Source organism: Mesoplodon densirostris, chromosome 3 (genome assembly GCF_025265405.1).
Source record: "Mesoplodon densirostris isolate mMesDen1 chromosome 3, mMesDen1 primary haplotype, whole genome shotgun sequence".
Lineage (NCBI taxonomy): Eukaryota > Metazoa > Chordata > Mammalia > Artiodactyla > Ziphiidae > Mesoplodon > Mesoplodon densirostris.
In genome coordinates this window covers 73,979,086-73,993,862 of record NC_082663.1, presented here as the reverse complement: position 1 = coordinate 73,993,862, position 14,777 = coordinate 73,979,086, and the positions used below count along the sequence as shown (strand labels likewise).

The 14,777-nt window shown below is 38.6% G+C and overlaps 2 protein-coding genes across 5 annotated transcripts in view; one reads left to right on the top strand and one right to left on the bottom strand.

The window, feature by feature from the left end:
• The window catches only part of POLR3G (RNA polymerase III subunit G), a 97,760-nt gene that overhangs the window by 39,831 nt on the left and 43,152 nt on the right, over nucleotides 1–14,777 (bottom strand). For 2 of the 4 annotated variants that reach the window (XM_060093139.1, XM_060093143.1), the window contains exon 1: nucleotides 2,534–2,662. The exons of 1 other annotated variant lie outside the window; for it this stretch is intronic. The gene's annotated coding sequence lies outside the window, so the exon portion shown is untranslated. Of the gene's footprint in view, nucleotides 1–2,490; nucleotides 2,663–14,777 lie in introns of those variants that run through there. One more of the 4 variants, XM_060093140.1, reaches the window with a different exon arrangement.
• Nucleotides 2,828–14,019, top strand: MBLAC2 (metallo-beta-lactamase domain containing 2). Its single transcript, XM_060091808.1, has 2 exons — nucleotides 2,828–3,714; nucleotides 13,150–14,019. Exons 1-2 carry the CDS (start codon nucleotides 3,261–3,263, stop codon nucleotides 13,533–13,535), a joined length of 840 nt encoding a protein of 279 aa, XP_059947791.1. The 5' UTR covers nucleotides 2,828–3,260; the 3' UTR covers nucleotides 13,536–14,019.

The following is a 14,777-nucleotide window of genomic DNA, read 5'->3' as shown; positions in this document are numbered from 1 at the left end:
TAATTAACAGTGGAAACAACTCTGTGGCAGAGATTTAGCTCATCTCTGAAATTCCTCCTAGTTCTAACATTTTATGAGTTATAATTGTGGCTTAACTGTATTGTCCTCCACATCTCACACAGTCTCTTGCACATATTACCTTGGTCAGTAAACATACAAACAGATATAAGCAGGCACGGAAGCTAGGAGAGGCACTGAAAGCCAGGTCACAGTTTCTTTCCTGATGAATAGCACCTAAATTGCCCTAATTAGAAACTAATAGTTATGCTGACCTTGTCTCCACCTCCCTTGATCTCTTTATCTAATAGTAGAAGACTATCAGCTCTGTGTCCCTTCTTACATGTTTGTCTTTCTTCACTTCTGCTTTAGTTCAGGCCTTTACCATCTCTTGCCTGGACCTCTAATACAGAACAAATAAACTTCTCATGGCCAGACTCCCCCTTTCAATCCACTCTCCAGTCATCTCTCTAGAACACAAAACTTGATGTATCACTCTCCTTGACTAACAGAGCTTTGGAGACTAACTTTCTGCCTCTTGCACCCTGCACCTCCCCTTCCCCCACCACCCCCCAGCTCTAACTGCTCCCAACTCTGCTACACCAGCTGCTGCATGTCACTGGTCCTTCTGCCTGGAAGGCCACACCCATGTAAGCAAGCCCCCATCATCATTTAAGATACTATGCAAATGCCACTTCTGACCATTTCCTCCATCCTAAGTGGAGGTAGGCCTATCTCTTTTCTGTTTCCCAAGTACTACACTGCTTTTATTACCCTTTTAAAAATCATGTTGTAATTGTCAGTTCTTGTCTGTCTCCCCAGTAATTTCTTCAATTATCCATCCTTCTAGTATTTGTTAAGCAACCTCTGTGTCAGACCACCTTCTACATAATGAGAATATAATAGCGAACAAAACAAAATTCTTGGTTTCGTAGTGCTCATAGTCTACTATGCGAAATGGAAAAAAGTATACTTTATAGAGTGCCAGGTAGTGATTAGTGCAAGAAAAAAAAAGGTAGGAAACATGGGTGCTATTATGGAAAGAATGGTTGAATAAGTCCTCCTATATTTTGTAATATTTGAGCACAAACCTGACAAAGAGAAGGAAAAAGCCAGGCTGAGAACTAGGGAAGGATATATAGGGGAAAGTGTAATACAAGCAGAAGGATCTGTAAGTGTGAAGGCCTCTTTATTTGAAGACTTATTCACCTTTTCCTGCCCCATTACCAACCAGAGCCTGGCAAAAGTCCAATAAAAATTGGGAGAATTATTGCTGAGCTCATGGCCTAGTAAGGATATTACTCTAATTCACCTCCCTTTGCCTAGAGGAAAAATAAAACTGCAGAGAGTTCTGTACTTCCCTGCTGAGAAGATCCTAACAAACAGTGGTCTTTTAAGGCCAGCTCAAATGCCACTCAACAATCCCTTCCATGCATATTCTCATAGCACCTAGTTTTTACTTCCTCTGGGGTACATATCTCATTTGCTTTACACTGCAAACATTTGTGTACAGTTATTATCCTCCTTCAAATTCTTGAGAACCCAGATCATGACTTTTTTTTTAAAATACAATTCTGTTTTTTACACATCTTTTAGCTTGGGACTTGCACATAACAATAACCCTGAACAGATTGTCTGTTAAATTCTAACTAGGTTAGGCAAATATTCAGAAAGGCTACATCCTCATCGAAGACTTAAGGATTGTAGGGGAGGAGAATACACCTCTCCCTCTAAGAAGGCTTATTAGCAGCTGCCACAATAAGTGTTTTCCTAATTATCTTTTATAATGCTGTCTCATGGGTCTCTTTATAATTTTTCCTGGCTGAGCAAGGAGGTTAGTCAAGTTCTCAAGGGAATTTCTGAAGCCTAAATGGATGTTTCCACAGTGGGGAGATGCGGGATGGGGACAGGAACCTGGTGTTAATAGTGGGGGTGATTTCTGTGGCTGTTGGGGCCACGCCCAGGCATTATCCACTTTTCCCGTCCTCTCAAGGTGCGGCTGCCTCCACCTTTCCTTAGTTGAGCCTTTCTCCCAACTTTCTTTGCTCTCTTCCAAGAGCGGACAAACAATGCAAAACAAAGGAGGGTAGGGGAACGAATATATAGTTTAATTTTTTAGAAAAGAGGAAAAATCTTATCAACAACACCTCTCCCCCATGATACAGGGTAAAGTGCTAACAGTTAAGAAAATATACTGAATAGTCTGTCCTTAGCTGCAAGTCTGCGGCAATGACTCGTGTTTGAACCAATCATACCATCGGAATTGGAAATCTACCATCAGTAAGAGTATAAATTCCACTCTCATTGCAAACGGTCCTAGGAAGTGGAGACTAGGTAAAAATTGGAAACGACAATTTTAAACGATTGTGAAGGGATTAGGAGAAGGGGACGTAAAGCTATCTCCCAATGCCCCTCAATCCAGAGGCGCTTTAATGAATCTCCACTCCTGACTTCCCCCACCTTCTCCACGTGCCCCTTTAACTCCCCACTTACCCTCTCCAACTCCTCCCAAGCCCTCAGTTGCCTCCTCTGTTACCTGCTCACTAAGTCTCGAGGCTTGGAAAACTGTGCAACCGAAGTGCCGGCCGGCAAGGAAGGGGTGCGGACAGAACGTTCCGACGCTCCAGTGCTGGTTCCACCTCTGGAGAAGCGCGCTCCGCCCTCCACGCGGCCTCACAGCCGCGTTCAAACCCAACCAATTAGCCCCACCCACTTCCTAGCTAGGCCCCGCCCCCCTGGCAAAGAGCTTTTTAGCCCTTGGCGGGCGCCGTAGTCGTCCAACCCCTTTGGCCTGACTCTTTCTGCGCCAGCTGGAAGTGCGCATGATAGCGCGCGGTGGGTGGGCTGCCCTGCTCCCTCCCACGCTTAGCTCTCGGCCTCTGCCGTCAGACCCCCAGAGGTGGGAAGAGTTATCACTTTCTGGATTTCTCTTCTACTGCATTGGGCCCTGCGTTAACGCTCCCTTGTGCTGCGGCCAGTGAGGCTGCGATTGTTCCAGCGCCCCGGTGCGAGGAGAGCAGCTCCTGCTCTCTGCGGACCTGGCAGGAGGGTGCGGGCGGACGCTCCAGGCAGAGTCTCCGCGCGTCTTTCCTCCTCCTGGTTCTCCCCGCAACCCCATCCGCATCCCCCGCCCCCTCCTTGCTCTGCGCTTTCTCTCGGGTTGCGGGCAGACCGCTCCATACAGCTGCAGCGCCCGAGTCTGGACAGCCTGCGGGAGGCACACACGCCCACACCCACTCCGCCTGGCCGCATCCTTGCCCAGCATGTCTGCGCTTGAGTGGTACGCCCACAAGTCCCTGGGCGACGGCGTCTTCTGGATTCAAGAACGCTTCTATGAGTCTGGCAACCGCGCCAACATCTGGCTGGTGCGCGGCTCCGAGCAGGACGTGGTGATCGACACAGGCCTGGGGCTGCGTAGCCTCCCGGAGTACCTGTACTCCTCCGGCCTGTTGCAGGACCACAGGGCCAAAGAGGATGCGGCGTGCCGGCCACTTCTGGCTGTGGCCACCCACGTGCACTTCGACCACTCCGGCGGCCTCTACCAGTTCGACCGGGTGGCGGTGCACCACGCCGAGGCCGAGGCGCTGGCTCGCGGGGACAACTTTGAGACCGTGACCTGGCTCTCCGACAGTGAGGTGGTGCGGGCGCCGAGCCCGGGCTGGAGGGCCAGGCAGTTCCGAGTGCAAGCGGTGCAGCCCACCCTCATCCTGCAGGATGGTAATGGTCCCTCACGGGCGCGCGTTCTCTCATTAAGGGAAGGGACTGGGGAGAAACTGTCCGAGGGATGCTTGTTGCAGACCTGCTTGGCTGTAAGGTGTCACATCGCAGAAACACTACTTCTGTTTCTCCCTTCCCTGAGTCAAAAGCCCACTCGACCATAGAGTCTTTGGAAGGCCATTGCAGCCTTCCCTACCAGAGACAAGCTCCGGCACCTTGTAGTAATGCTGAGTACTCGACTGTAAGCCGGCCCCACCCCCTAGTCAGTTTCCTGTGTAACGTACGGTTTGTAGTAACGCTATAGAGACTTATGACTAGGATTCCCACTCTTTTCCCGAACACAAGTCTGACATTTCCAGGCACTTTTCTAGCGAAAAGACTCTTAAGGAATGATGCCTCATGGAGAGTGCTTGTCATGTTCTATGCTTTTGAGAACTGCTGACTTCATCCGCTGGGTATGAACAATTCCCACCTGTAAGCTTAGAAAGCCGTTAGAGAGCAGTGGTTCTAATCTGCTCATGCATCTTTATCTTTCAGATAGGTTTCTGTTCTTGATGTTGCCTCACAAGAGAAAAAGCTTGATTGTGAACATAAAAAGTAGAATGTGTCTGAGTCTTATGTTATGACAGCTCTCTGTTCTGGCTGAAAGCAAGGCCTGAGAAAGATTAATAAGGAGGCTATTTCCCGTAATGGAGAAGTGTGTGGACTAATGCTTAGATAACCTTGGGCCTCTTTGGCTTTGTGAAAAGCAGGATGGGGTTCAGAAAGAAACTAATGGAATAAAATAGTGTAGGGTTCCAGCCCTTCCAACCTCACACAGTCACTTAAATAATTGAGCCAGTTGGTCACAGCAGTGATATTTGTATATTAATTTCTTTTTTCTTTTTAGAATGCTTCTGTTGATTTTATCCTCACAACACATTTGAAGTGAGGCTACTGACCCCCAATTAAATGGCTTGTCTAGAGTCCACAGAGCAAGATACAGATAAAAGCTAGGATTGCAACCCAGGCACAATAGATCAAAGCATGTAGATCATACATAAATCCTACCCCATAAATATATTATGGTAATTCTGAGTAGGAGGTGAAACCCTCTTTCCTTTCTATCTTGAAACTCTTTTATTTGCCAAATTAATTTATTAAACCGTTCCCCTAAGAGGCAGAAAAATCCAGTTGCTGCAGTACAATAAGTCTCACTTTTATGACCGACCAGTATGACAAATAATGAAGTACTTTACAAAAATGAGTTTCTTACAGATGAGATATTGATCACTTGAGGCATAAGAAATAGAAAGCAAGATTCTATACTTCACACCCCACTTAAACAGTCTTTTCGTTAAAATTTTAAATCTAAAGATTAAAAAAAACAATGGTTTAGATGGGAGTCTTACATTACCTGACAATTTGAGATGAAAGAAAACTAAATTTACTTTAAAGGTACTTTTAATTGCTGTATTTCTTGATGGAATTGATACTTTTAGAGGTAGAATTTCCATGCAGTTGATGGGTATTCAGACTAAATTAACACCCAGCCCCCCCCAAAAAAAGTTTACATTAGTATTTAAAATATATTTAAATTATCTAAATGAATAAATGACTTTTGATTTATTTACTTTTGCTTCTGTGCCAGAAATAGGAAATCAATGATGAAAGAATGATAGGAATTATTGTTTTATAGATGAAGAATCCACACAGGCTTGAATATCATACCTGAAGTCACATAGTTAGGGAAAGAGCTCGGACTGGAAACCAGGTTTCCTAAATCCCAGTTGATGCTGGAATTACAGGATTTTGGAGTTGCAAGGGACCTGCAAGCTACCTTTGTGGTGCTTTAAGCCTTTGAAAGTGTGAAATGAAAGGTTAATATTTACTAAACACTTTGAAGGTGGTAATACTGTGTTAAATTAAAAATTGTTTTTCATTAGGAGCTGGATGTCTCACCCTCTCAAGTAGTATCTAATATCCTCTTTTCTCAGGAATATTAATTTCCTGTCTCTTCTGAATGGTGTGGCCTGCTAACTTGATATTATCATAATCCAGATGCCTGGAAGGAGATAGAAAATATTTATATTAAAAACTCATACACAGTTACATACACATGAACCGTACATACCTAACAGCATGAAGTCTTCATTGTTTTGGTTAGAAAATAAGGAGGCTGAATTCATTAGCTTACTACATTTCATTTAGTGTATTGATGACCACCTGTCTTGGAGAAGCATAAATCTGCGCAGTGTATCACTAACCCAAAAGCTTACTTGTGTATGAGGGACAAGGAAGACAAGGAGAGATCATTATCCAGTGCATCATCTTTGATGGAAAAACAACTCGCCCTACTAATAGTGAAATCATATCTTCCTATAAAAAGATAGCAATAAACCCTAAATTGATACAGCACATTCTTCTTGAATGGGCACACATCATTCTGCCTGTTTTTCACAATAGGCAGGCATTTTGGCCCCTATTGTATATGTTTAAACAATTTTCCTAGAGTCATCAAGATATTAGAACAGTTGTTGCAGGTAAACTTAAAAATCATTTGGGGAGGTTAAAAACAAAAAATAGATTCCAGAAAGGTAGCAGATTGAACGAACACATCTAATTTGACTCCCTCTCAAAATCCCACTAAGATTACAGCAAATGCACCATGGTTTGTCTATTTGTTTTATGTGTAAATCCACATTGACTGAGGTTCTGTTTTGGATGCTGGAGAGTAAATGTGATGACTGAGTTTTATCCTATGCCAGCAATAGAAAATTGAGAGCCAATCCAGTTTTCACTGCAGGAGATTTCAAAGGCTCAGGAATTAGCAGTAGCTGGTACCTTAGTGGGGGCAAAGGGAAGAAAACTAAAATAAGTAGAATTTGTTGAAAGCCATTTAAGAAGCTGTTAAAACTCTGAACTCTTCTCCCTAAGTGAATGCTCCTCTCCCCAGAGTTAGTTTGTTCTCTGGGGAGAATAAAGTAAAGGGGTTTCTTTTTTTTTTTTTTTTTGGCTGTGCCATGCAGCATATGAGATCTTAGTTCCCCCGCCAGGGATTGAACCCATCCTGCAGTGGAAGCAAGGAGTCTTAACCACTGGACCACCAGGGAAGGCGCAAGCAAAGGGGTTTCTTGATTGAGGGATGCCAAGTACTAATGAGCTCAGGAGTTCAGATGGAAAATAGGAGGGATAAGTGTATGTGTATGTATATATACAAATAAAGAATAGATAGATAGGAAATATATATGTTCTTTTTTTTTTTAAATATATATGTTCTTTACTAGTTTCCCAGAAGAATGAGAGTCAGACCTTTACTGCTCCCCCACCCAAGTAGGAAACTAGAAGAATTTTATCTGGAAAATCTGCCCAGCCCTAGAGGAAAGACTAAGATGCTGATTCCTAAGTAATCCTTGGCTTGAACTTTCTACAGTGAAGCCTAGATCACCAGGCCCCATGCATGTGCTTCAAACAACTTTTTCATTATCCCCCACTCTTAAACAGACAACCAAGCATTATAAAAAATCTGAGAAAATCCTCACGTGAAATCAAATACTAAAACAGCATAAAGCAACTTGAGAGGAGAGGGCAATCATTAATATCATCAGGGGATAACAGAATCTATTGCATTCAAGATATCTGAGAGACAACAGGATGCCTTAAAAATAAGCAGCAGACAGAACAATATTCACACTCATAAAAGAACTCTTGGAATTTAAAATGTCAGAAATTATTTAGTAGAATATCTGTAAGATAAAGTTGAAAAACATACAAAAGGAACAAATAGGCAAAATGAAAAGTAGGAGAGAACCAGTAAAGGACCAGTGTGAAAAATCTGACATTGGAATAGTAGGAGCACAGATAGAGAAAATAGAGAAAGTAGAGGAAAAGAAACATAGTAGAGAAAATTCAAGAAAATATCCCATGATCAAGGGATGTAAATTTCCAGATTGAAAGAGCCCACGGAGTTCCCTGCACAATGGATGAAAACACATCCAACCCAAGGCACATTATTATAAAATTTCAGAACACTGGGATCAAAGAAGAGTCTACGGGCTTCCAAATTTAAAGAAAAAAAAGGTCATCTAGATCATAATGGCTTTGGAGCTAGAAAAGAAGAGCTGTGCTTTATCTGACTAAAACTGATTTCCAACTTAAAATTCTAACATCCATTCCACTATCAATCAAGTTCTCAAAAAATCCCGCATGCTATTACTTAGGAAGATACTAAGATATACCTTTATCCTGTTTACTCCCTTCAAAATAAGGGAGTAAACCAAGAGGAAGATATGGAGTAAAGGAAACAGGAGATCTAATGCAAGAGAAAGGTGAAAGGAAGTATCAGGATGATGGCAAAGGATGACACTGACAATGATAGAACCTCAGGCACAGAGTGTTCCAGATCTAAGCAGTTGAATCATTACTCTTTTGAGGGGTGAAAGGATGAGAAATGTATATATGTGTGCTGATGGTAGGTGGACAGAGAGGAGTAAAAAGAGCTACTAAAAATCCTTATATTTCATAGTGGCAGTCAATGGACAACATCTAAAATTTAAAAACCAAGAAATGGTAATACATGAATGAAATCAGTAGAGTATATCTAATTGGGAAAACAAGAAATGAAGTATAAATATTATTTAAATAACTATATCTAGTAGAGGCAACTACCAGAAGAAGTTGCTAAAATTGTTAAAAGTTGTTGCCTCTTGGGAGCAGAATTGGAGATAGAGCCAGGATGGGGCAAAGAATATTTTAAGCCCTTCTGAAGTATTTTATTTGAAATATGTACATCTAGTTTGTTGATTAAAAATGAAATAAAAATTAAAAATTGGGGATGCCAAGATGGGAAAGAGTATTTGAGAAGCCAAGAGAAGTCTAGTATGGTTGGAATCTGGTGACAACTGGGTTAGCGTGAGGGCTTGGAAGGATAGTGTGTGTATATATATATTTTATATATATTTATATATGATATACGTATGATACATTTCATAGGCAGTTTTGGTTCTTATAAGAGAGGTCTTGATGAAATTATATGTGAGCATTATAAGCATAAGGGAGGCATTTATAAAGCCATAGGGTAATGGCAGATCTAGTAATATTCAGTCACTATGGCCTTACCAATTGCTTATAGTTGGTATCCATTTTGATAGGTGGGTGCTTATGTCTTATCTGTTGCTAAGTATTTTGAGTATCACCTTGCCTTGAATATCAAAAACCCGTAAGACTCTACCCCTCCATCGGTAATTCTCTAGAGCTCCTTTTTTAGCATCTAACTTCCCTCATTCCTTTCCTTTCTGTACATTTATTAAACAATCTGTCTCCAACAGCTCTATTATTAAATCAACTTAGCTATAATTTCCTTTACCTTACTTGCCAATCATACAGGAAATGGCAGTGGTTTGTGATCCCCAGGAGCACTTTAAATCTGGAACAATTATCCTGTGAAGGAATCTGTCCCCTTATGACTAGAATGTGGGGAACTTTGGGAGCACCTGATTCCATTTTAATGTAATTTTGGGATTCAAGGCAAGACCAGAACAATCCCTACTCCCATCCCGGGCCCCACTGATCTGTTTTGTGTCACTATAGTTTTGTTTTTCTGAAAATTTTCTACAAATGTAATCATATAATATATTTTGTGTCTTCTTTCATTTGGCCTACTGTTTTGGAGATTCATCCATGTTTTTTATCTATTAATAATTCCTTTCTATTGCTGAGAAATAACTCATTTATGGATATAACACATTTTATATATTCACCTGTTGAAGGAAATTTGAACTTTCTAGTTTGAAATTGTTATGAATAATGCAGCATGAAAATTTGCATAGAAGCCTTTGTGTGGATGCATGCTTTCATTTCCTTGGTAGATAGCTAGAAATGGAATTCCTGGGTTGTATGGTAAATGTATGTTAAATGTTTAAGAAGGTGCCAAACTGTTTTCCAAAGTGCTATAGCATTTTACATTCCCAAGTGCAGTGTATAAGAGATCCAGTTTCTCCACATCTCTGTCAATGCTTGATTCTGTCAGTCCTTTTGATTTTAGCCATTCTAGTGAGTATGTAGTGGTATTTCATTGAGGTTTAATTTGCATTTCCCTAATGACTAATGACATTGAGCATCTTTTCAGGTACTTATTTGCTATTCAAATATCTTCTTTGTTTAAGGGTCTATCAAAATCTTTTCTCTTTTTTAAAAATTGAAAAATTGTTTTCTTATTGAGTTGTAAGTGTTCTTTATATATTCTGAATTCAAGTCTTGTATCAGATATACATTTTGCAAGTATTTTCTCCCAGTGTGTGGCCTGCCTTTTCATTTTCTTAATGGTATCTTTTTAAGCAAGGAAGTTTATAACTTGGACGAAGTCCAATTAGTCATTTTTCCTTATGTTTTATGCTTTTTGTGTCATATCTAAGAGCTCTGTGACTAGCCCAAGATCACAAAGATTTTCTTCTGTGTTTTTTTTTTTTTGCTGGAAGCTCTCACATTTAGGATTATGATCCATTTTGAGTTAATTTTTGTTAATATTGTGAAGTAAGGGTTGAGAGGTGCCTATTGTTTATTTGCATATATATATATATATATATATATATATCCAAAGTATTCCACTCTAATTTGTTGAGGAGACTATTCTTTTACCCAGTGAATTATCTTAGTTGATACTTTTGTCAAAAATCCACTCACCATATATTTGAGTGTTTTCTTCTGGACTCTAGTCTCTTTCAATGATTATGTCTATCATTTAGCCAGCACCACACTCTCCTGATTATTGCAACTTTGTTATAACTCTTGAAATTAGACTAAGTCCTCCAACTTTATACCTCTATTTCAAAATTGTTTTGGCTATTCTAGGTCATTTGCATTTCCGTATAAATTTCAGAGCCAGATTTTCAATTTCTGTAAAAAAGCATGTCAAGGTTTTTGTTTTTGTTTTATTTATTTATTTATTTATTTATTTATTTATTTTTGCGGTAAGCGGGCCTCTCACTGTTGTGGCCTCTCCCGTTGCGGAGCACAGGCTCTGGACATGCAGGCTCAGTGGCCATGGCTCACGGGCCCAGCCGCTCTGCGGCATGTGGGATCTTCCCGGACTGGGGCACGAACCCGTGTCCCCTGCATTGGCAGGCGGACTCTCAACCACTGTGCCACCAGGGAAGCCCTCAAGGTTTTGATTGAGATTCTTGAATCTATAGATCTACACTGACCATTAAAGTAGTCACTAGCCACATGTAGCTATCTAATACAAATTTAAATTAATTAAGATTGATTAAAATTAAAAATTTAGTTCCTTGTTGCACTAGCTTTATTTCAAGTATCATTAGCCACATGTAGCTGGTGGCTACCATATTGGACAGTGTTGATACAGAACATTTCCATTATCTCAGAAAATACTATTAGACAGTGCAGTTATAGGAAAAACTGGATTTAATTACCATCCTAACAGCTTTGAGTCTTCCAATCAGTGCATATGGCATGTTTCTCCTTTTGCTTAGATCCTCTTTAATTTCTCTTGAAAGTGTTTCTGTAGTTTTCAGTGTACAAATATAACAAAACACCGTTTTCATGTGCAATTGAAAAGAATGTGTACTTCACTGTTTTGGTGTAAACTATTTTATATATGTCAGTTAGGTCAATCTGGTTGATAGTGTTGTTCAGGTCTTCTGTATCCTTACTGATTTTCAATCTACGTGTATTATGAATTATTCAGAGAGGACTATTCAAATCTCTAAGCACAGTTGTTGAACTGTTTATTCTTATTTTAATTATGTCAGTTTTTATTTGAAGAATTTTTAGTCTCTATTTTAGGTACATATGCATTTAGAATTTTTTTCATGTATTGACCTAATGTATAGCCTCATAAAATGTACCTGTTTCCTCTAGTAATATTCTTATATAAAAATCCATTTTGTCTGACAGTATTGCCACTCTAGTTCTCTTATTGTTAATATATATATATTTTTTTAATTAATTTATTTAATTTATTTATTTTTGGCTGCGTTGGGTCTTCATTGCTGCACGCGGGTTTTCTCTAGTTGTGGCTAGCAGGGACTACTTTTAGTTGCGGTGCACTTCTTCATTGTGGTGTCTTCTCTTGTTGCAGACCACGGGCTCTAGATGCACGGGCTTCAGTAGTTGTGGCGTGTGGGCTTAGTAGTTCTGGTGCATGGGCTTAGTTGCTCCATGGCATGTGGGATCTTCCCGGACCAGGGCTCGAACCCATGTCCCCTGCATTAAGTTAAGGCGGATTCTTAACCACTGCACCACCAGAGAAGCCCTTATTGTTAATATTTATATGGTATAATTTTTCAAACTATTTTTGTCTTTGATTTTATAGTTCCTCTCTTGTAGACTGCATACATATCTCACTTTTTAATCTAGACTGACAGTCTCTGCCTTTGATTAGAGTATTTATCCCTTTCATATTTAATATAATTATTGATATGGTTGTATTTAGGTCTGCCATTTTGTTATCTGTTTTCTATGTCTCATTTCTTGTTTATGTCTTTGTTTTTCCTTTATTTTCTTCTTTTATGTTTAACAATTCCTGATTATTACACCATTTTAATTTCACTATTAATTTTAGCTATATTTCTTTGATTTTTTTCTGTATATGTGTATGTTTGCACTAGAGATAACAATATGAATATTTTAACTTATTATGATTTACCTAAGTTAGTACTGATTTAAATCCAGTAAAACAGCAATTTGTATTCATAGCTCAGTTTCCTCCCCACTGTCAAATAACTGGAAAGAGTGTGAGATTTTACCATACTTGCAGGTTAGTAAGTTAGCCTGCCACAGTTTCATGGATTCTGACAGAAGACATGAGGTTCCTGGGTCAGAGCCTAAGAACAGTTTATTACAGCAATACCAGTAGCCAGAGCATCATCATTTGTACCGATTCCTCAGGTCTTAAATTCCATACAGTGACAAAACAAAGGGCAAAAATATAATACTGTTCACTAGAGCACCATTCATGAATTGTGTCACCAGATTCTAGTACAATGGATATTCTAAAAAATGAGGTTTTTGGTCAAATAAATTTGAGAAACTATACAGCCATATCTCCGTTGTGTATATCCACAATGTACATTAGCATATTAAATGTACATTAGCATATCTTGCAGAAAAGAAAGCTGCTTAATTTTCTTTGAAGGAAGAGTTTTCAAAATTATTTGACCACAGAATCTTCTTTTCTTCTTTTCTTTTATATATTATAACAACCAGCAGAAATTGTGTTTCACTGTTTATTTTGGCAAACACTGGTCTAGCAAACAACAGAAGTGAAATATAGGCAACTTATTTTAAATCATCAATAAGAAGTAGGTATTTTTAAAATACAAGTAAAATAAGTTCATCCTTCCCAACATCTTTGAAACTGTTGTGTTCTTCTATTCTTTAAGTGATTGAAGTCAAATATATAACATGTTTATCTGTAAATTCTGTTTCCATTTTTAGGGGATGTGATCAACCTTGGTGACAGACAGCTCACTGTTATGCACATGCCTGGTCATTCTAGGGGCAGTATTTGCTTACATGACAAAGACCGAAAGATTCTCTTCAGTGGAGACGTCGTGTATGATGGATCACTGATTGACTGGCTCCCATACAGCAGGATAAGTGACTATGTTGGAACCTGTGAACGTCTGATAGAATTAGTGGACAGAGGTCTGGTAGAGAAGGTGCTTCCTGGGCACTTCAATACCTTTGGTGCTGAAAGGCTTTTTCGATTGGCTTCTAACTATATTTCAAAAGCTGGGATATGTCACAAAGTTTCTACTTTTGCCATGCGATCTCTTGCAAGTTTAGCCCTACGTGTAACAAATTCTAGGACCTCGCCCTAGTATTTAATTCTATAAATTAATACAATTAATTCTGTGTTGTTTAAAATAGTGAGCATTTTAAGAAGTGCTTTTTTACTACTATTATGTATTAGAGAAAAAAAGGTTGAGAATGAATAAGCCAAAAACGGAACTTCTTAAATTTTTTTCTTTTTTCCAAATAAGAAACCACTTAAATAAGATTATAATTTGCCAAAGCTTGTAATTTGCCATCATTCTGTAATATTTGTTCTAGAAATGATATAGAGGTATATGGGGAAGCAAGGAGGCATTTTGCAGTAACAGAAGAACTATCCTTGCGTCTCATTTCTCTCATTTTATTTCCTAGATGACCTAGAAAAAAGAGCATAAAGAGTTTTATGTTTATACTCCGAACTTGATATTTTTAATATATTATTTGAAGATAAAGGTTTTGGGGTTTAAAGTACATTAGAACTCAAAACTTAAACTAACATTTAGAATGACAGCTAAAACAATCAGTTGTTATGGTACAGAATTTTTATTCTTCATTTTATTTATTCTTAATGTAATTATAGTGTACATTATGTGTTATGTAATTTTACATACAAAAAGTACAATGAATTTTGTTTTATTGCGAAGTTTTAAATATAAATTGCAGAGTGCTTCAGTAAAAAGAAACTACTATATATTGTTGTTTGTTATTATGTAAGTGTAATACTTTCAATTGTAAAAGTGAAATTCAAATGTCTGTAATCTAACTATAAATTGTCAGATTTCTCAAAAGGACACTGTCAGGCAAATTTGAAAATATACACATTAAGAGTAGTTTTTAAATTATATCCTATTTTAATAATAACAGCTATAATAAACAAAATTTTTCTTTTTAAATAGCAGCTTTAGTATATGAGTCATATTTTATAGTAGCAAACAACATCCTAATATAAACCATTCTTTTACTTAACATAACATACATATTTGCCACAGAAGGCTTTTCAAATTAATTGCAAAATGTGCATTAGATATTGACTTAGAGTGAATTGCCTTTTTTAATCCTGATTCACAACACCTATTCCTGTTCAGTATTCTTTGTCTTGAATGAAAAGAAGTCTACATTTATAAAGATATAGAAAAGATTATCCCACTATTTAGTAAAATGTTTTAGTTTGGTACTCTTAATAAGTTATTGAAAAGCCTTTTGGAATATTTCATGAGAGTTTTTAAAACAGTTTTTTCACTGCCTTTTTATTATTGACATAGCCAAAACCAAACTCAGATAGCTTTGGA

Coding starts and splice junctions, on each gene's coding strand:
- MBLAC2 (XM_060091808.1), top strand. CDS start 3,261: ATGTCTGCGCTTGAGTGGTACGCCCACAAGTCCCTGGGCGACGGCGTC. Junction 3,715..13,149: donor CACCCTCATCCTGCAGGATG/GTAATGGTCCCT, acceptor TTCCATTTTTAG/GGGATGTGATCAACCTTGGT.